The sequence below is a fragment of the Aedes albopictus genome, chromosome 2 (assembly GCF_035046485.1).
Source record: "Aedes albopictus strain Foshan chromosome 2, AalbF5, whole genome shotgun sequence".
Classification (NCBI taxonomy): domain Eukaryota; kingdom Metazoa; phylum Arthropoda; class Insecta; order Diptera; family Culicidae; genus Aedes; species Aedes albopictus.
In genome coordinates, this window is record NC_085137.1 from 119,936,690 (window position 1) to 119,959,149 (window position 22,460).

A 22,460-nucleotide genomic window follows, 5' to 3' on the forward strand; every position below is an offset into this window, starting at 1 on the left:
TACTTAGTAACATCCTGAAAGGAATTTTCAGAGATAGTCCCGAAAGAATTCCTGGAGAAACTCCCGAAAGAATCTCCACTGAGATGATGTAACTTCTAAAGAAATTCTGGTAGATACTCCTCAAGGGGTTTCAAGATGAGCTATTGAAGTAGTTTTCGGAGTTACACGTGAGGGTAGTTTCAGTGAATATCAGGGATTCCTGAAGACATTTTCAGACAAATCATGTAGGAGTTTCCGGAGAAAGTCAGCAAGGAATTCCCGGAGGAACTCCTGCCGGATTTTTTAAGGGATTCCCAAAGGCACTCCACAGAAACATTTTCCAGAGATACTTCTGAAGGTATTTACAGAGGAACTTCTGAAGAAACTTCTGAAGCAACTCTTTAATAAACGCTAAAAGAAACTACTGAAAAACATCCTTCGATGAACTTTTGAAACAATTCCAAAAATTTCAGAAATCCCTGACGATTTTTTTTTGAAAAACGATCCTTCTGAATAAATAAACTTGGAGGAATTGGGGTCTCCAGTTAGCCTAGTAGTTATGGTTATGGATCGCCAATCCGAAGACGGCGGGTTTGATTCTCGTTCCGGTCGGGAAAATTTTCTCGACTCCCTGGGCATAGAGTATTACAATATACAAATTCATGCAATGGCAGGCAAAGAAAGCCCTTTTTATTAACTGTGAAAGTGCTCAATGAACACTAAGTTGAAGCGAGGCAGGCCAAGTCCCAGTAGAAGTAGAGCCATGAAGAAGAAGAAAAGAAGAAGAAGGAAGAATTCTCGGAACGATTCTAGAATAACTATATCATGGATTCCTGTACAAATTACTAAATAACTAAAGATAAAACTCCAAATACGAGAATACTGAAACCAAAATTGAGAAGGATTGTTTGTTCTCTTTAACCGGAAAAACTCACAAAGAAATTCCAGGAGAATCAAGTGAATCTTTCTGTTGAAATTGCATGTCTTAGTTTAAAAGCAGCAACTTATGAAGAAATGATTTTTAGCAGTCCATTTGAAGACTGTTTTAAAAATCTCTGATGTAAAATACTAAAGAATTCCTGAAGGAATCTCTAAGGATCCCCGGTAACATTTTTTTGAAGGAATACCTGAAGCAATATCTGAATGAATTCTAGGCGGAATTTCTGAAGAAATCTCTAGTCAAATTCCTGTAGAACTTTCTGAAAAAATGTAGAAAAACATCACAATGAGGGATACCATAAGAAACTCGTTGACCAACCTCTCATGAAATTCTCTCTTTAACTGTCTTCAGTTATTTTTCGAAAAACTCATGGAAGAATGTCTCGAAACATCCCTTGATGTATACCTAGAGAAGCAAATGGATAAGCCTCTTGATAATCTTACTGAAAAAATCCTAGAAAAAAAAATCTAATTTTCTGGTGGTTTTTCTGAAAAAAAAAATACATGGACGCATTCATGGAGGAATTCCTAAATAAATCCATGATGGATTTTCTGCTGGAATCATTGAAGGAAATAATTTAGGAATCACTGGAGAAATCCCTGATGAAATTTCAGGGATTATTCCTTCCGGAACTCCCAATGGAATCTTTGAAGGCTGTCATGAAAAAAAAAACACCTGTAGACACCGCTGCTGGAGAAATTTCTGAAAGAAACTTGGGGGCTGTCTATGTATGTTTTTTTTAGATTTTTTTACACCTCTCCATACTCTTGTAAGATTTTTTGTATGAGATCACAAATGTTTTGGCAAGGCTTAAAAGATTTCTCAAATCCCCCTTCTCTCCTCCATAAACTCTTACGTAATTAAGGGACAGCCACTTAGATGAAAGAAAATCGGGTTAAGTACGGTTCCTTTGAATTCCACTAAGAATTTGCATCCTTTAACAGATACGTATTTCGACCTCAACTGTAAGGTCGTCTTCAGTGTCTTGTACTTGACTCGAGTCAAGTACAAGACACTGAAGACGACCTTACAGTTGAGGTCGAAATACGTATCTGTCAAAGGATGCAAATTCTTAGTGGAATTCAAAGGAACCGTACTTAACCCGATTTTCTTTTATTTACAGATATTCCCCTAACAAGCCCAGGTTAATCATCATCACTTAGATGAAATACTGGGAGAATTTTTGAAAAATAAAAAAAACGGAAAAATGTCCCAAGTCGTCTATGAAGTAAGGCCTACAGTACACAGGGTAAAATATTTGACAAGGGAAGAACTCAAGAAACAACGTCAGTTCGACACTAATGAAAATTCGATCGAGTCAAATAAAATGTTTGAGAATTGATTTCTTTTTGGGCAAATATTTGACCCTGTGTACTTGAATCTTAACCCATTAAAAGTTAAAAGAAATTTCCTCGATAAACTTCTGAAGAAACTTATTGTGAAGTTTATAGAGAAATTCTTCAAGAATTTTCTTAAAAAAAACAATTTTCTAAAAGACTCTTACGAGAAACTTATTAGCAAATTCTAAAATGAATAGCTGAAGGAATCCTTGGGAGAAAATTTCTAAAAAGAAAACGCAAGAGCAATGTGTGAAAGACTCCTGGGAATATTTTATGGACGAATTTCTTTAGAAATTTCTGAACGAATCCATGATGTAATTTTGAAAAGCAGTTATGGAAGGTTTCCCAAATTTGTGAAGGAATTTGTAGAGGAACATGAATCTGAAAAAAATTTCTTAGACAACTCAGGAAAAATATCTAGAGGAATTCCGAAGTACTGATTTTCCGTAGGAATTGCTGGAGAAGTTTCTAAAGAAATCCGTGGAAAGTTTTCCAAAACAATATTTAGAGGGACTTCTCAAAGAATTCATGAAGGAACTTCTGAGAAAGTCCATGGAATTTTTTTAAAAGTAAATCTTACAGTAATTTTGGATGAAATTCCATGTTAAATAAATATTTAAGAAGTTTCTTAAAATTTTTATGTAACATTTTCTTGAAGAGTCCCTAATAGAAATTTTGAAGTTAATCGTGGAAAATTTCTACACATATCTATGCAGTAAGGGTATGCGGTATGGGATTTTTTCAAAGCGAAACGAAACGAAACGATATGTGAAATTTCTGACGCAATGCGGTACGAAACGAAACGAAATTCAAAAATGTTTCGTGAGATCGATACGAAATCCGAATTCACTCGGTATTTTTCGAAACGAAACGAAATTTTCGAAAAAGTTCCGCGGAATTTTGCAATTATATCAAATCGATCAGGAAATGGATGCTGCGTGTTTGATTTTTTTTCTAGCGTTGGCGTGGCGGTGTTTCAGTTTGGTCTCATCTTCAAGACTTCATTTGCTACAGTTCCATTTTTAGGTTTGTTGCTGGGGCTGCCGTTTTTCTACCATTTCTCACATCAAACCCGACATTGGATTTGTCTTCGGTAAGCTGAAATGCTAAAATAATACATTTATTAGAACAAACATACACATGAAAAATAGAACTACTCACAAATTCGGTGATCTAATTTGGAAACACCTCCTCACAAAGCTTACAATTGAATTCCTATTCGCATGTTTTTAAGCAGAATGAACCGATTCTGACCACTTTGAGCTGTAAGTCAGCCAATATTGTAGCAATTTACTTAGAGTTTTGCACATCTCACTGCGTATAAAAATAAGTCATTTGTACAGATGTTTCTTTTTCAATGAGTATTCAAGATTTGGAGCAATTTGCTAGTGGAATCTAAGCAGAATATAGTGGGAATTTGAAGTTAAAGTTCTAATGGGGTTTGGAGATAAATACTTGGAAAGATATCTTGGGTATCTAAACTCTTACAATATCTTAAATACAAAAAAAAAAAACTTTTGGATTTATTTCTCGTGCAACAAGCTGATGATTATTACTTCTCTACTTTCCACGATTGCTCTAGAGCACCATCGATTTTCGACGAACTCCAGACAAGCGGAATTAGATAAATATGATGCAATACTTTTTAGAATATGATTGTAATCTCATTAGGTAAAGCCAAATCCTAACTACTTGTTTCAAAAGTATAACTGCTAATAAACAATCAAGTACTATTGATTTACAACTATTTTTCATTGATTTTTAAAAATTTGGCCAATTTGCAATAACTTTTGTTCAAACACTTTTTTCGGAAACGCTTTCTTGGCATAGGGATAGCCGTTCAAAGTCGTGGGAAGGAATGGGTAAAGATAAGTTTAAAAAGACAGAGGAAAATCTAAATAAATTTAAACATTAATTATAAAAATTTTGTTGAATCTTCAACGATTGAGGTAAGTCAATAAAAAATAAAAATAAAAACTAGAATTGATTTGCGAAGATCAAATTGATAAAGAAGTCAAAATTATGGCCACGCCGATTCACGCCGACGCCGCCGAAAGTGCTCTCGGCGTCACGTCGATTACGCCGCCGCCGAATTAAAAAGCGCCAAACGCCGCGCCGCCGACAGATTTCAAACCGGCACACACCTCTACTGTAAGATGCTCTAATATCGATTGTTTATCAGAAACATGAAGCATATGATGTGGAAACATCAACTACTAGATGTTTACCAATCAAGCTAAAAAAAGCTTGAAATCTACAACCTTCAAAGAAATGATAGATGATTGAATTTATCAGAAAATACCCTGTAAAACTCACAGAGAATGCTTACGAAATATATGCGGTAATCATTGAAGCATCCGCAAACTCGATCCGCAATCCGCAATTTCTAAAACTATAAATACAATCATCTCTAGATATTAGGCCAACAATTCTACCAGATAAAACTGGACTCAAGATTCTACATGTTAAGCGGTTGATGTGCATGCCCTTCTCACCGAGGACCTGGGATCAAAAAACCACTCCAAAAAAAATTAAAAAGTTTGTTCTACCTTCAGGTCATTTGATTCGGGACTAGCCTAGGGTTATAGCTTTATGAATCGTACATGTATAATTTGGCCAGAAAATTCTACGGGATTTTTTATTTACGGAAGGAATAAGAGCTTAAGGCGAAACTGGAAGCATTTTCTCATTTTTTCAGTCTTTGATTTTTTATTAAATATCGATGCAATATTTTCAAAATCGGTTTTCGTGCACATGTAGAGTATGGATCAAGGTATCTTCTGATTTTTTTTGAGGTGGAAAATGTTTTCCATTTTTGCAGAAACCATTTTTTTTGTGAAATTTTGTTCAAAAATGGTTTCTGCAAAAACGAAAAATATTTTCCACTACAAAAAAAAAAAAAATCAGAAGATACCTTGATCCATACTCTACATGCGCACGAAAACCGATTTCGAAAATATTGCTTCGTTATTTAATAAAAAATCAAAAACCAAAATGTGAGGAAATGCTTCCAGTTTCGCCTTAACCGTGAATAGCGTTTCGTCATACACAGGCCCGGATCAAGGATTACCCGAGGCCCGAGCGGATGCGAAGGTCCCTTGGTGATGAGCATACAAAAATTTCTTTGTTTTCAAACAGTATTTGAGCAATATGAAACATAAAGTTGATGTGTAATAATCAAAAAAGGTCTTTGTAGGGGGGCCTAAAATGTGGGGGCCCGGAGCCCGAATAACCACCCCCGGCCACCCCCATCCCACCCGTACATCCAGCCCTGGTCATACAGATGTAAAGGTAAATCCCTTTCAAGAGTTCCACTAAAAATTAAACTCTTTCAAAAAAGGCATTTACACAATGAACTTGTTTTCGAAATTTGTTAGACATTCCGCGGAATTCCGTTTAATTTCGTCAAAATATATTTTCTGAAGGCGAAATTTTTAGAATTTGACGAAACGAAACGAAATTCAAAATCATAAATTTCGCCTGGTTGAATTCCGTGGAATTCCGCGGAATTTCGTTTCGAGGTGCATTTGGCGAAACTTTTCGGTATACCGCATATCCTTACTATGCAGCAATGGCAAAGTCAATCTGAGGAAGATGTAGTAATGGAACTTTTGGAGAAATTTCTGGAACACTATAAATAAATTATAGAGCAAAAGATAGTTCTAAAGAATTTCGTGAAGAAATTTCTGGAGAAAACTTTGGAGGAATTTCTGAAGAGATTCTTGGACAGCTAGGAGGAGGAGCGGGACTGAGTTCACGCTTGTCCACGAATGGGAGGTGGGGGTCTACACTAAACTCTGAGGCTTGCCGCCTTTGTCTCTCGAAAAGTAGACTTTATTGGACCGATCTATCCGAAACTTTTCTTTCGCATACCATTCTCCCTTGATCGCAAAAGTCTATAATCTGCACGCGCATGCACAGGTGCTCTACAGATTGACGATGCCCAAAATCTGTAGCTATACTCTAGGAGAAAGACACCGGACAAACTGCGCGATCGATGGGATGATGGTACGAAACGAAGGTGTTTTTCAGCGATCAACACCGACGACGACGAAAAAAGTGACACCAACAGTGGACCCAAGAAGGCAGTACGGAACGTGTGGCAGCTCGTTTGTAATTTTATTCAACGACAAAATGGCGATTCCCGATATTATTGTTGTTATTAAAATATTGACGGCCATAAAATGATATCGGTTTAGAGTGTCGGACGGTGTCTCGCGAAGCGGGGCTGTTCGATCCCGCATACACATATATGGGCGATCGGACGAGGATCACGGCCGGTGATGATGAGGATGACGCTTGATCGCTGGGACTGTGGACCGAGGAACGCAAATAAAAATTCTTTCCAGATTTGAAGTGAGAGATGACTATAAAATGAGGTGGGGTATAAAATAAAATTATGAATGGCTTGTTTGGGAATTAGGGTTAATCATTTTAACTGCCCCGATGGCGGCTCTCTTCTAGGCATGTCTCTCCGTCGGTCGGTCGTCGTTGACTTTTGGAAGCTGCGCTTTGTCACGGCTAGATGCTGAAAATGGCCATAAGTGGAGGGGATTGCTGCCGGGGAGCCGTCACATGATGGTGCCATTTGCGTTACCGCTTCAAGTCCCTAACGCGTCGATTTATGGTGAATCGAATGCTTTTACTGCTGATTGAATAAATTTGCTAACAAACAGGGTCCGAGCGAAGTGGTCATTCCGAGGTGTCAAGCTCTAATCATCGGTGAGCTATTGGCAATCTCAATTTGCATAGGAAATGACACGGGTGAGGGTGAACCAAGTATCTATAGTGGAACATGTACCGTTTCAAAATCCGCCAGAGGCGCACATTTTTCGGGGTGATTTCTTTCGAATTTTGATTTATTCTAGAGCATAAAACTCCATAAAACAATCGACATCTTGAAGTTTTGAAATTTGTTAAAATTCTGCTTACTCTAATCATTTTCTCTAAACCCTCTATTGTGTAAATTACATAACTAAACGCTACATCAAACCACCAACCAGAAATTCCCGCCACCGCAACATTACAAACAAGAGATCCTCAATTGCTCAATGCGCCTTACCCAAGCTGAAATCGAAAGTCTGTTGAAACTCGATCAAACATCCCACCGACGACGACGACGACGACAACGGTGATGGCTGCGCGGCCTATGCGCTGCACTTCGCCGCAGTCGAATCCATCTTTTCGGATCGGATCACGATCCGTCCGAACAGATGTTCTCTAGTCAAATATTCCAACTGGAGCAGGGCCACCATCAGCTCAGCACCATGGATCGATCGGTGGCGAGAGGATTACAATCGTTTCTTGCATCTCGTTTACCGCCAGCCAGCCAGCGAGGCTTGGCTTAAGGTGAACATAGAACGAAGCCACACCTTGAATTTTCAAAAGCACAAATCTGAAGAACCAAGTATCGCATTAAGCTGAAAAGTTGATCGATTGGTCACCACCAGCATGTGACCAATCGATCAACTTTTCAGCTCGGTGCGATGTTTGGTTTCTGAGATTTGTGCTTTCGAAAATTCAAGGTGTGGCTTCGTTTTATATTCACCTTAAGAGACCGCCGCGCTCATTGTCTGCACTGCGCCCACGACGTCGTCGTCGTCGCGTGGTCGCCTTCACCAGTCTGTCCTTTCAGCAGCGGCAGCGTTGAATGTACCTAGTATTTTGCATTCGACTGGAGAGGGTCTCTCTATCTTGTAGGTACTTAGGCCGCCAAGCAATGCTTGTTGGATAGTGCGCGAGTGCCTAATTGAATCTCGCGGTCTCGTTTACTTGCCCGAGCGCGATAGTGGAAAAATCACTTAAAACACCTTTGCCTCCTTGCGGCCGACCGACGGACCGGCCTCTCTTCACCGGCCTAATCCCGACTTAATCCGGCGGGGATACATGCCATGAATTATGATGTAATATTAAAAAGATCACTATGTCTTGGAGACTTATAGGAGCGTTGATGGGAGGTTTGAAGAGTCGAGAGTGTTGGCTATTCAAATATCTAGAGGGACGACGACGACGACGACGACGACGACTATGACGATGATTATGATGATGGAGGGCACCACAAAACACACTGTCGCGCACGTCTTTTCCTTTCTGATGGATAGAGATGATGCAACGCATCGACGACCTACTTTTGTGGGTGGTGACAGAAACAAGGGTGGTCGCGTGGTCGGACAGTTAACACCTCATATCAACTTTTGAAGACATGATGAATGTTTTAGGTAGACTAGGTTAGTGTTGGCATGTTTATGTTTATGAAACTACCTCGAAACATATCATTTCGCTTTCTCAACATGGTATGTACTTAACATTTGACAGTGATGGTGGGTGATGCGAATCTGATCGGTCTATGCGGTCGATCACCCGCATATATAGAATCATTTGTAGAAACGTAGATTATTCAACATTATCTAGAGTATGTTCATGCAGGAGTTTTGTTGGACAGTGATGGAAAGGTGGAAGCAGTACTTCGATGAGCAACGTTAACATGAGAGGAAACGACTACGTCAATGCAGCAGAAGACAGAAATCATCCAACTTTAACGCTGAGAGAAGTTATTACTTGTAGGTAGTAAGTTACTGTAGTAAGTAACTATTAACGATTAAATATATTTCCAAACCGTCGGAACATTGTTCTTGGAAGTTTGAAAAACTGTTGAGGCCAAAAAATAGAACGTTACCCGAATTACAGAGTGATCACAATTTTGTATGCACAGTTCTATCCTAGATCATCTTCCGCCGTCAGTCAAATAAAAATTTACACATTCAAACTCGATTAATGATTGTTTTTATCAATCTTAATTACTAATGTTGACTGTGTACGCTGTAAACTTTTCCGAGCCTGAGGAACTTTATCTTTTTCACTAGTCTGTCTGTCTGTCTGTCTGTCTGTCTGTCTGTCTGTCTGTCTGTCTGTCTGTCTGTCTGTCTGTCTGTCTGTCTGTCTGTCTGTCTGTCTGTCTGTCTGTCTGTCTGTCTGTCTGTCTGTCTGTCTGTCTGTCTGTCTGTCTGTCTGTCTGTCTGTCTGTCTGTCTGTCTGTCTGTCTGTCTGTCTGTCTGTCTGTCTGTCTGTCTGTCTGTCTGTCTGTCTGTCTGTCTGTCTGTCTGTCTGTCTGTCTGTCTGTCTGTCTGTCTGTCTGTCTGTCTGTCTGTCTGTCTGTCTGTCTGTCTGTCTGTCTGTCTGTCTGTCTGTCTGTCTGTCTGTCTGTCTGTCTGTCTGTCTGTCTGTCTGTCTGTCTGTCTGTCTGTCTGTCTGTCTGTCTGTCTGTCTGTCTGTCTGTCTGTCTGTCTGTCTGTCTGTCTGTCTGTCTGTCTGTCTGTCTGTCTGTCTGTCTGTCTGTCTGTCTGTCTGTCTGTCTGTCTGTCTGTCTGTCTGTCTGTCTGTCTGTCTGTCTGTCTGTCTGTCTGTCTGTCTGTCTGTCTGTCTGTCTGTCTGTCTGTCTGTCTGTCTGTCTGTCTGTCTGTCTGTCTGTCTGTCTGTCTGTCTGTCTGTCTGTCTGTCTGTCTGTCTGTCTGTCTGTCTGTCTGTCTGTCTGTCTGTCTGTCTGTCTGTCTGTCTGTCTGTCTGTCTGTCTGTCTGTCTGTCTGTCTGTCTGTCTGTCTGTCTGTCTGTCTGTCTGTCTGTCTGTCTGTCTGTCTGTCTGTCTGTCTGTCTGTCTGTCTGTCTGTCTGTCTGTCTGTCTGTCTGTCTGTCTGTCTGTCTGTCTGTCTGTCTACTTGATGGGTTTAATCACCGTTAACGAGTATATCTCTTTATTGTTGATATTTCTCGGTGAACGAATAAAACAAACTTGTTTTTTGCGTGACGTTTCGGCCTAATCACATTTCGGCCATCTTCAGACGCCTAAAATTTTATTACAAAAAACACGAATTTAAAACATTAACATAACACAATTTTTCATTTAACATTTTTTCACCCCACAACTCACAATTTGATCGCCGCAGCTGATGCTACCTCCTATCCAGCTGGGAGATCACGTACCACTGTCTAGTAGGGTACTTTGCGGTTGTGGTGCGCGTCCTCTCTCGTTTCCTCTTCGTCGTCTATCGTTGTTCGTCACTTGTCGCAGCTTAAACACTAACGCATTGTAGTTCGTGTTGAACAATCCACACTCACGCTGGAGGTTCACTGTATTAGCTTCCCCTGCCAGCTTGATGTGGAATGTCTCCGCGACTACTCTGCTCTCCTGGTCGGCGATTCGTTCAATTATTTTCGTCTCGTCAAAATTAAACACATGGCCGTCACATAGCGTGTGGTGCGTTAATCCAGTCCTGTTGTCTTTCCGTTTTACGTCATTTTTGTGCTCGTTGATCCGCGTGTCCAGTTTTCTCCCCGTCTGTCCGATGTACACCTTTCCATCCCCTGTTCCACAAGGTACCGAATACACCACATTTTTATGTTGTCCTGGTGGGATCGGGTCCTTGAGTTTAGCGAAAATCTCATTTTTCAATTTCGATTTTGCTTTCACCGCCAATGTTATGCCCTGTTCCTTGAGGATTTTTTGCAACTTTTCACTCAGGCATGGGACATATGGCGTGGGAATGTACTTCGTTTCGTCCACCTCCTTGTCGTTCTGCAGTTCGTTGTAGTGCTTGTGTACCCTCTGTTTCAAGACATTCTGAATGAACCAGTTAGGGTAATTGTTACACTTCAACATTTCCTTCACCGTACTGATGGCCGAAGGGCGGTGCTGTGCATCAGTCAACTTGATAGCCCTATCCACTAGGGCAATCGCAGTGTTGCGTTTGTGGGAGTACGGACTTTCCGAAATGAAATCCAGATACCGTCCCTTCGTCTGTTTTGGTAGCCACGTTTTCTCAAGGATTCCTTCTTTTCTCGTTACCATGATATCTAGAAACTTGATTTGCTCTTGTTCCTCTTTCTCCACAGTGAACTGCAGCCTATCATGGAAGTCATTGAAAATCTCCAAGATTCGATCAACGTGTTCCCTCCGTGCAACGCAAAAACAGTCATCCACATACCGCCTGTATATCACCATATCGAGTTGTTCTGCACTCACCCGCTGTATGCTCTCCTGTTCCAAACGCTCCATAACGATGTTCGCTATAACCGGAGACAGCGGTGATCCCATCGGTACTCCGAAGGTTTGTGTGTAGGTAACTCCTCGATAGTTGAAAAACGTAGAGTCTAAGACTAATCTTGTTGCATCCAAGAAACTTCGCTTGTCAATCTTCGTATACCTTGCTACCTCGCTCCACCTTGCCTCGATACACTCCATCGCGTACTGCACCGGGACATTGGTATACAGCGATTTCACATCCAATGAAAACAGCATGTGCTCCTCGGGGATCTGCATTCCTGTTATCTGTTTTGCAAACTCAAAACTGTTTTTTACGTGGTGTTCTGTTTTTCCAACAACATTTTCCAGGACTCCTGCCAGATATTGGGCCATCTGGTAGGTGGCGGATCCGATCGTCGAAACTACTGGCCTCAACGGTCTGCCCTCCTTGTGCAACTTCGGAAGGCCATAGATTCTGGGAGGGTTACAGCTCGAAATTTTCATTTTCCGGTGTTCGCTCTTCTCTATGCATTTCTGATCCAACCATCCGTCAACCGTCGCATTTATCTTCCTCATAATCCTATTGGAAGGATCAGCTCGTAGTTTCCGGTATGTGTCTTCATCGTTGAGCAGTTCCATCATTTTAGCGTGATATTCTTCTGCTTCAATTATGACGGTCTTGTTGCCCTTATCTGCTTTTGTTATGAGCAGATTCGGGTTTTCCTCCAAGAAACGCCTGCTTGCTGCTATATCCTTCTCAATCCACTCCAACTTCCCGTGTCTGGGTTGTCGGACATAGTTGATATGATTCGTAATTGCCGACGCAACCTCCCCGCGAATCTCGTCAGCATTCTCCTTGAATCGAATCCCCTTTTCAATACCGGCTACTATTTCAACATACGGCATTTTTCTCTTATTCTGTACGTTGAAATTCGGACCCAGCGAAAGGGTTCGTTGTAAGAAGTCCGGGATTCGGGTGTCGGTCGTGTTTTCAACCCATTCTTCTTCGATGTTCATTTCGGCTATCCGCTGATTTTTCATCCTCTCTATCTTTCTCTCTCCTCTCCTTTTCGACTCTTCGTGTACGGAACGGCTCTTCTTCTCCACCATTTTCTTCACTGCAACTACATCTTCCCTCTCGAACGCTGTTTCGATCTTTCCGAAGAGGTGCGCTTTGTTCTTCTGCAACTCCGCGATTGATCTTTTCACATCGGCAACCATGACACTGAGGATTCGGATCTTCTGTTTGAACATCAGTTTATCCAATTCCTCCCTGGACCGGCCGCTACCGAGCTGGATGTGGATTTTGTAGTTGAGGCACTTCGGGATCACTTTACACCGTCTACAGTTGAGTAGGAATTTCATCCTGTTGTTGTTCTTGGCCAGGTTCGTTGCCGTTCTTTGGAATCTCCTCAGCAGCAATTCACCGTTAGGGCCATATTTATTCCGAATTGCTTGTACAGCACCCATTTTCCCTTCCTGCTGTACAAGCAATTCGGAATAAATATGGCCCTAACGGTGAATTGCTGCTGAGGAGATTCCAAAGAACGGCAACGAACCTGGCCAAGAACAACAACAGGATGAAATTCCTACTCAACTGTAGACGGTGTAAAGTGATCCCGAAGTGCCTCAACTACAAAATCCACATCCAGCTCGGTAGCGGCCGGTCCAGGGAGGAATTGGATAAACTGATGTTCAAACAGAAGATCCGAATCCTCAGTGTCATGGTTGCCGATGTGAAAAGATCAATCGCGGAGTTGCAGAAGAACAAAGCGCACCTCTTCGGAAAGATCGAAACAGCGTTCGAGAGGGAAGATGTAGTTGCAGTGAAGAAAATGGTGGAGAAGAAGAGCCGTTCCGTACACGAAGAGTCGAAAAGGAGAGGAGAGAGAAAGATAGAGAGGATGAAAAATCAGCGGATAGCCGAAATGAACATCGAAGAAGAATGGGTTGAAAACACGACCGACACCCGAATCCCGGACTTCTTACAACGAACCCTTTCGCTGGGTCCGAATTTCAACGTACAGAATAAGAGAAAAATGCCGTATGTTGAAATAGTAGCCGGTATTGAAAAGGGGATTCGATTCAAGGAGAATGCTGACGAGATTCGCGGGGAGGTTGCGTCGGCAATTACGAATCATATCAACTATGTCCGACAACCCAGACACGGGAAGTTGGAGTGGATTGAGAAGGATATAGCAGCAAGCAGGCGTTTCTTGGAGGAAAACCCGAATCTGCTCATAACAAAAGCAGATAAGGGCAACAAGACCGTCATAATTGAAGCAGAAGAATATCACGCTAAAATGATGGAACTGCTCAACGATGAAGACACATACCGGAAACTACGAGCTGATCCTTCCAATAGGATTATGAGGAAGATAAATGCGACGGTTGACGGATGGTTGGATCAGAAATGCATAGAGAAGAGCGAACACCGGAAAATGAAAATTTCGAGCTGTAACCCTCCCAGAATCTATGGCCTTCCGAAGTTGCACAAGGAGGGCAGACCGTTGAGGCCAGTAGTTTCGACGATCGGATCCGCCACCTACCAGATGGCCCAATATCTGGCAGGAGTCCTGGAAAATGTTGTTGGAAAAACAGAACACCACGTAAAAAACAGTTTTGAGTTTGCAAAACAGATAACAGGAATGCAGATCCCCGAGGAGCACATGCTGTTTTCATTGGATGTGAAATCGCTGTATACCAATGTCCCGGTGCAGTACGCGATGGAGTGTATCGAGGCAAGGTGGAGCGAGGTAGCAAGGTATACGAAGATTGACAAGCGAAGTTTCTTGGATGCAACAAGATTAGTCTTAGACTCTACGTTTTTCAACTATCGAGGAGTTACCTACACACAAACCTTCGGAGTACCGATGGGATCACCGCTGTCTCCGGTTATAGCGAACATCGTTATGGAGCGTTTGGAACAGGAGAGCATACAGCGGGTGAGTGCAGAACAACTCGATATGGTGATATACAGGCGGTATGTGGATGACTGTTTTTGCGTTGCACGGAGGGAACACGTTGATCGAATCTTGGAGATTTTCAATGACTTCCATGATAGGCTGCAGTTCACTGTGGAGAAAGAGGAACAAGAGCAAATCAAGTTTCTAGATATCATGGTAACGAGAAAAGAAGGAATCCTTGAGAAAACGTGGCTACCAAAACAGACGAAGGGACGGTATCTGGATTTCATTTCGGAAAGTCCGTACTCCCACAAACGCAACACTGCGATTGCCCTAGTGGATAGGGCTATCAAGTTGACTGATGCACAGCACCGCCCTTCGGCCATCAGTACGGTGAAGGAAATGTTGAAGTGTAACAATTACCCTAACTGGTTCATTCAGAATGTCTTGAAACAGAGGGTACACAAGCACTACAACGAACTGCAGAACGACAAGGAGGTGGACGAAACGAAGTACATTCCCACGCCATATGTCCCATGCCTGAGTGAAAAGTTGCAAAAAATCCTCAAGGAACAGGGCATAACATTGGCGGTGAAAGCAAAATCGAAATTGAAAAATGAGATTTTCGCTAAACTCAAGGACCCGATCCCACCAGGACAACATAAAAATGTGGTGTATTCGGTACCTTGTGGAACAGGGGATGGAAAGGTGTACATCGGACAGACGGGGAGAAAACTGGACACGCGGATCAACGAGCACAAAAATGACGTAAAACGGAAAGACAACAGGACTGGATTAACGCACCACACGCTATGTGACGGCCATGTGTTTAATTTTGACGAGACGAAAATAATTGAACGAATCGCCGACCAGGAGAGCAGAGTAGTCGCGGAGACATTCCACATCAAGCTGGCAGGGGAAGCTAATACAGTGAACCTCCAGCGTGAGTGTGGATTGTTCAACACGAACTACAATGCGTTAGTGTTTAAGCTGCGACAAGTGACGAACAACGATAGACGACGAAGAGGAAACGAGAGAGGACGCGCACCACAACCGCAAAGTACCCTACTAGACAGTGGTACGTGATCTCCCAGCTGGATAGGAGGTAGCATCAGCTGCGGCGATCAAATTGTGAGTTGTGGGGTGAAAAAATGTTAAATGAAAAATTGTGTTATGTTAATGTTTTAAATTCGTGTTTTTTGTAATAAAATTTTAGGCGTCTGAAGATGGCCGAAATGTGATTAGGCCGAAACGTCACGCAAAAAACAAGTTTGTTTTATTCGTTCACCGAGAAATATCAACAATAAAGAGATATATATGTCTGTCTGTCTGTCTGTCTGTCTGTCTGTCTGTCTGTCTGTCTGTCTGTCTCTCTGTCTGTCTGTCTGTCTGTCTGTCTCTCTGTCTGTCTGTCTGTCAAGGAATTTCTGAAGGATTTCTTAAAAGATCACTCGGAAGAGTACGTGGGTTATTTGTTTCCTGTAGAAATCATCTGAGACCATCTAGAAGAAAAAAGTAGGACAGTTCAGATTTCAAACTTATTGAAAATTCAAAGCTCGCATATGTTCATTACAATCCTTATGGCAAAACTAGACAGGACCCATTTCCAGTAATTTCGGTGGTGATTTAATGGTGGCCCAAACACAAAACAGGATTATTTGGATTATATGAAAATTAAAATGGAGAATTTTTCAACATTGCACACATGAATGAAATCATAGGTGCAAAATCAAATTGAATTCTACCGATGAATGCTGCCGAAGACAGGAACTTATTTCGACAATCGGTAAAAAAGATATCGAACAATTTCTCGCTCAAATGCGCATATTGATACACGATGTCCTGCAAGGTGTGCAAGAAGGTAACACGCATATTATGATTGAGTGTCGATTGAGCTGTGGTTTTCTGTTGAGGCATGCATGGATGAATATTTATTAATAACTTCTGTCTCGTGAGTGGAAACGAATTGCGGTATTCTGCAACATTCGTCATTGAGATCTGAAGAAGTCAATTTGAATTTGACCCTATGACTTCATTCCTGTGTAAATGCTCTACAGCGCGAAGAACTTTTTTAGAAAATTCTCCGTAGTAATTCCCATATAAACCTATTTTGCTTTTTTGAAAAAAATATATTACCCGGATAAACCTAATTATTATAATTTGTATTTATTTTCTAGATTACCATTGCTCTAAGCTGTTTTAGCTCATACAACAAATCATATGGGACAAGCGACTTAACCGTGGCTATCATTATCATGTCATTGAATACTGTTTTTCTGTACTTTATTGATATTATCAGTTTAAGGTGTTCCAAATGTGGCTTTGATTGAATTCCCCTGAATAAAATAATTTTCAAAATTTATTGCTTGAACTTCTGGATACCCCTTCATACATCTCGGTGACACTTGTTCCGTCGCTTGAGTCAACATTCTCATTAGCAAAAATTAACATATTTCTAGGGAACTGCTCGACGGCTAGTACGGGCTCTTTCCCACAGGACCGAAAACAGCGTTGTTGCTCACCTGGAACAACCAAATCCGGCTAAGGTCAAACCAATAACGGTAGCCCTCTGACTCGGACTCTCTGTGTGCCCTGTAGTAGAGCCGTCCATCACAGTACAGCTTCACTGCACTACGTGGACACTTCTGTTTTAATTCGTTTCGACATCTCGCTACAAGAAGTTCGCTTTAAATTGTTAATTCGTCAGAAGAGGGACATTTGGGCTGCGGAAGATAAGGGGGAGGAAGTAGGATTTTGGCTTCTTCCGATGACGACGACGGTGACGATGATGGCGAAATACACAGAGGAACGATTCACAGCCAAAACCCAGCCAGTCAGCCAGCCAGTCAGTCAGTCAGTCAGTCGGTGGCTGAAAAACTGGAATTCTCATGTAGGTATTTAGCCAAAGTACAAGCTAAAAGTAGCCGATCCTGCCAACCGAAACCGCCGAAGCGACGAAAAGGGGGAACCGTTTGAGTGTGTGTATTTGAGCTCGCGAAACACGACGATTCCGAAAAAAGACAGCAATTCATCGAAAAGGCTAACATGTCTTTTCGAAAAATAAATGTATCAAAAGAATTCTTCGTCATAAAATGTCATCATTCAACTTTTGACCAACAACAAGCCAGAAGCGAGGAACGACACGCGAGGCAGAGCTGGAAGTGCTGATGAGTGACTAGGGTTGCCAGGCGTACTTTTTGCAAAGTACAACGGGATGATGTATCCAAAAATTGGCTTTTTTCAACTCAAATTCATATACTTCTTTTTGAAAATGGCGTAACGATCCAACTGGTACCTAGTCTGCAGTTGGGCGTAGAGTTCTTCAAGCATTTTTACAGTTGGAGAATTATATCAGCCATTTTTGCATTTGCAAGGATTCCAGTGAGTGTAGGTCATCGGATCTACAAGCGATACTAGTGATCTTTTGCAGTAGTACGATTCAAGTTCGTCAAATCTTAAAAGCTAATAATTTATAAACCCTTGTATAAACTCCTGAAACCATTTTAGGCTCTTTTGAAAGTCCATGATATCTCTGGAACACCCGCAAACAATATCTACCTGCAACTCATGCCACTTGAGATCTTCCCTCAAAACACTGAGACGCTTCGAAACATTGTGTCGCCTTGAAATCCCTCTGCAACCCATTCGAAACATCTCTAGAACTGGCCTTGAAGAATCTCTGAAATACCCGGAATCCAACTGTCCAGCAATTAGCGAGAATCGTTCAACAGTAGGATGAAATATGTTTATGATTTCGAATAAAATTTGGGGTCTAGATGTTCAGGGCCCATATATCCGAGGCGGTAAACGCACGGGTATTCAGCATGACCATGCTGAGGGTGACGGGTTCGATTCCCGGTCGGTCCAGGATCTTTTCGTAAAGGAAATTTCCTTGACTTCCTTGGGCATAGAGTATCTTCGTGCCTGCCACACGATATACACATGCAAAATGGTCATTGGCAGAGGAAGCTCTCAGTTAATAACTGTGGAAGTGCTCATAGAACACTAAGCAGAGAAGCAGGCTTTGTCCCAGTGAGGACGTTATGCCAAGAAGAGGAGAGGAGAGGATGTTCAGTGTTTTTCAACTACAGTAGAATTATACAAGGAAAATCCAAATGAAAACAAAAAATCCAGTACTAACTATTCAACAATTGACCAATTCTGGCGTAAGATTTGAATAGTTCGTATCAGCATAGGAATCACAGTATACATACGACCTATTCAAATTGAACTGTATGGAATAGAAATGCATTTGCTAAAAAAAATCTACACATTTTGAGTTACGGTAACCCTAACTTTGGTGCGTGTAGTGAATAAAACTGCTGCACACATGCAAAGCTACATTTGGAATCGGTACCAAACAGGGTGACCAGCCAGCGGTGATCCTCAACTGTCCCGATCCCGATCCGCGAATGGTTACCGCCAATTCGCTGGAAAAGGGAACATTCTCTGCTGAGATGCACCGGCCAAAGTATGAGCGATGGTATTTTCCGTCCGTGGTTGTTTACCGACTGACTGCGGCTGGTTGCGCGTTCAGTTTCCTTTGGGATGGTGGTGGAAGGAATCGGAATTGTTTCGAGCGGTGGCAGGCAGGGTCGTGGCAAGTTGACAGGAGAGAGGGTGCGTGTCCGTCCAGGTTTCGACATGGAACGGTATGCATTGTTTTATGATGAGTTTATATCTGGAGCTCTAATGAGGGAAAAATGATGGACGCCGAACCGAATCCGAAGCGTAGAAAAATGAAATGGAAATAATTAACAACATCGCAATGCCGAATCTTTGGATGGAACGATGGTAGGATGGCAGGGTTGAAGTGTCAGGGGACTACTGATCAACACAATACATACGATAGTTGACTGCTTAAGTGCTTAAGGTCTATGTCTAAAATCGAGCTACGCGTGAATCGCGCAGCACACGCTGTGAGAAGACTTCCATGCATACCTAAGTGACGAACCCTGTAGTTAACCCTTCAGGACGCGCGCCGTTGTAAAAAGTACAACACCACCAAAAACCTAGCTCGTCGTATACAGCGCGAGCGCGATGCATTTTTAGGCTCAAAAGGGCGCGTTTCCTGAAAAGTTAAAAAAAAAAAACCTAACTATGTAGTCCACCTAACGAAGATTAACCAAGTTCTACTAGGAATAGTTTTCGTCATTTTAGTATACTAAAACCTCTTTTTATGCATGTTTTTTTATGCACCATTTTTTATGCCCTGCATAAAAAGAGGGAAAGCTACTCAGAACCAATATTGTGCATGAGAATATTGAATAATGACAGGAACTATTGCAATGGCGACCGGGGGGTGTTTACAGATGAGAGCAAAGGAAGGTTACAGGTTCGTTTTTCGGTGTTTCCGAAGGTCTCATGTGCGTTACATCGGCTCCGAGTGGGTCTTAAGGGGATTTCGGAGTCATTTCAGGAGTCTCAGAGCATTTTAGGCTGGTTTCAGAGCCGTTACGGAGGCGTTTTTAGGGGTTTTGGTTTAGGAGGATTTATTAAGACATTTCAAGATGTTTCAGATCATTTTCGGCGTGATTCAGAGGCGTTACGAAAGCGTTACGAAAGCGTTACGAAAGAGTTTTCGGGGGGTTCGGAGCTTCTCAGGTGCGTTACATGGGGTCCGAGGGGGTTTAAGGGGGATTTTGGAGGCATTTCAAGACGTTTCAGAGCATTTTCGGCGGAATGCAGTGGCGTTACTTATGCGTTACGAGGAGTTTTCGTGGGGTTCGGATACTCTCAGGTGCGTTACATGGCATTTCAGGACGTTTAGAGCATTTTCTGTGGAATGAAGAGGCGCTACGAAAGCGTTACCGAGGAGTTTTTGGGGGGTTCGGAGCTTCTCAGGTGCGTTACATGGGGTCCGATGGAGTTTAAGGGGGATTTTGGAGGCATTTCAGGATGTTTCAGACCATTTTCGGTGTGAGTAAGAGGCGTTACGAAAGCGTTACGGAGGAGTTTTTATGGGTTTCGAAGCCTCTCAGGTGCGTTACATGGGGTCCCCGGGAGGTTTAAGGTGAATATATGACGAAGCCACACCTGGAATTTTCAAGAGCACAAATCTGAAGAACCGAATGTCGGTTTGCGGTGAAAAGTTGATCGACTGGTCACCACCAGCGGGTAACCAATCGATCAAATTTTCAGCGCAAACCGATCTTCGGTTCTTCAGTTTTGTGCTCTTGAAAATTCTTGGTCTGGCTTCGTCATATCTTCACCTTAAGGGGGATTTTCGATGCATTTCAGGAAGTTTCAGAGCAGACTCTGAAATACCTTGAAACGCCCCTCAAACCTCTTGCAACGCCCTTTAAAGGCTCCTGAGATCCCTTAAAGCCCCTTGGAACGCCCCTGAAAGCCACTTTATACTATTGAAATATCCCAGAATTCCCCGTAATCCCATGAAAACACCAAAAAATCTTGACAGTACACCCTTAAAAGGCTTCTCTAATCCCCCGAAACAATCCCTTAAAACGCCCCTGTAGCCCCTTGGAACCCCCTTTTTAGGCTCTCTGAGAACTTTCTGGAAACCCTTTTAGCTCCACCTCAACTGTCCAAGAGCAAGACCTGTTCTCGCGAACTAGATTCTCTAATCGGGTTTTTAAATTTTGAAAATTGTATTGATTTTTTGATTTTATACGAAAGAGCATCTTTTTCTGAGTCACTATGATTTTTTTTCAGATTTTTAGAACTTTGTTTTGGTACCTTAAATCAATTTCAAAGAGATTGAGACCTTTTGACAGCTGGGTAACTGTTTGACAGCTCCGCCCAGTACAAACTGCGACGAGGGGTGATTTGACAAATCGCACCCATACAAACTTCAAACTGATTTTTAAATAGGTTCCTGGACTCCAAAATTCATGAAAATTTGGATTTCGGCTCAGTTTGACAAGCGGATTCAGAATATCGAATTCTCTTAACACCGTTAAAGAAGCCAATTAAAGCCCAAACTTAATTTATGCATAAATTTCCCTCTTTTTATGCCTTATTTAATTTATGCACATTTTTAATTTATGCAGTCCCAGCCATGTGCATAAAAAGAGGTTCCAGTGTAACTGAATTCCCTTCAATATATCATGGAAGGAAGTTGAATGTATGTGGTGATTTCAATGTGCATTCGAAAATCATGGGAAATTACATATTATTCATACTAGGTACAGTGGCGTTTCGGTTTTATCACTAGTCGTTTTAATCACTACTCGTTCAAATTCACGGTTTTCTATTCGATTTTATCACGATTTTCATTTCGTTTTTATCACACTTGTTCTAAAACATTCCGAAATCAATATCAAATCAATTAAGCATTGTCCAGTCCACTAAAACTGGTAAAAATGTGAACTACGACTCATATATTTTGCAGCTGTACGATTTTGAATAAAAAATTTACATTTATTTCTCGTTTCGTCAAATTCACGGTTTCGTTTATTTCACGGTAAAATTTTTTTTGACCGTGATAAAACCGAAAAACCACTGTACCTATTTAATCGTGCCATATAATTTCGATGCATTCATCTAACTTTTATGAGCAAAATATTCACAAAAAAAAAGTTAGAACCATTTTTAATCGACACATTTTCGTGATGCGGTGTTTGAGCATGTTTTAACTTAGCGTCAAAATGGTACACGCTAACTTGAATCCAACCAAGAAGAATATTTTTTGTGCTTTTCACTCAATAGATGGCGGTAGTGTAGCATACACAGTGTATCTCCGGGAGAATGTATTGAAAAGTTTAAAGTCGGTTATCTTTCTCCTTCTAACCATCTTTGGAATTACTTATGGAAACTTTTCAATTCATTATGAGGCGTTTGATTGGCTGCCGAACACATTGCAAAGATTCTTGTTTATTGAATTTTAATACAAACGCATTTTGCAAGGTATGCAAAAATAAACAAGAGCATTGGAAAATTTGTAAGCTACTCATACAGCGATAATTACAGATTTTCTCTCACTTCACAGTCCTTCTTAATTTGTACAAAACATTTTGAAAATTTCTGCTGATAATTTCGTTGCCTAGATTGTTTTATCGATTTTTTTTGTATGTAATTCTTCTATTTGATTAATTGTACCGATGTTCATTCATAAGCAACACTCATATTATTTGTTGAAAGCAAAGGCGGATAACAAAATGATAACAAGTTTTGTTAGCTGATTATCATTCGTTTGATAATTGAGTATTTACATCGCGAAGACCAAAATGATAATAAGTTAAATTACACCGTTCAACACTAAGTTTTGTTATGGGATGAGAAAAAAAAATAACAAGGGTTTGGGACCCTGGAAGTATCAT

The 22,460-nt window shown here is 41.4% G+C and overlaps 2 protein-coding genes across 2 annotated transcripts; one reads left to right on the top strand and one right to left on the bottom strand.

Moving 5' to 3' along the window:
* Nucleotides 1-9,974: 9,974 nt before the first annotated feature.
* On the bottom strand, nt 9,975-12,745 carry LOC134286185 (uncharacterized). The gene is made up of 2 exons (XM_062847761.1): nt 10,184-12,745; nt 9,975-10,098 (listed from the first exon to the last, which is right to left on the bottom strand). Exon 1 carries the CDS (start codon nt 12,743-12,745, stop codon nt 10,229-10,231), a length of 2,517 nt encoding a protein of 838 aa, XP_062703745.1. The 3' UTR covers nt 9,975-10,098; nt 10,184-10,228.
* A 110-nt stretch (nt 12,746-12,855) lies between these two features.
* Nucleotides 12,856-15,267, top strand: LOC134286186 (uncharacterized). Its single transcript, XM_062847762.1, has one exon. It carries the CDS (start codon nt 12,856-12,858, stop codon nt 15,265-15,267), a length of 2,412 nt encoding a protein of 803 aa, XP_062703746.1.
* Nucleotides 15,268-22,460: the final 7,193 nt, after the last annotated feature.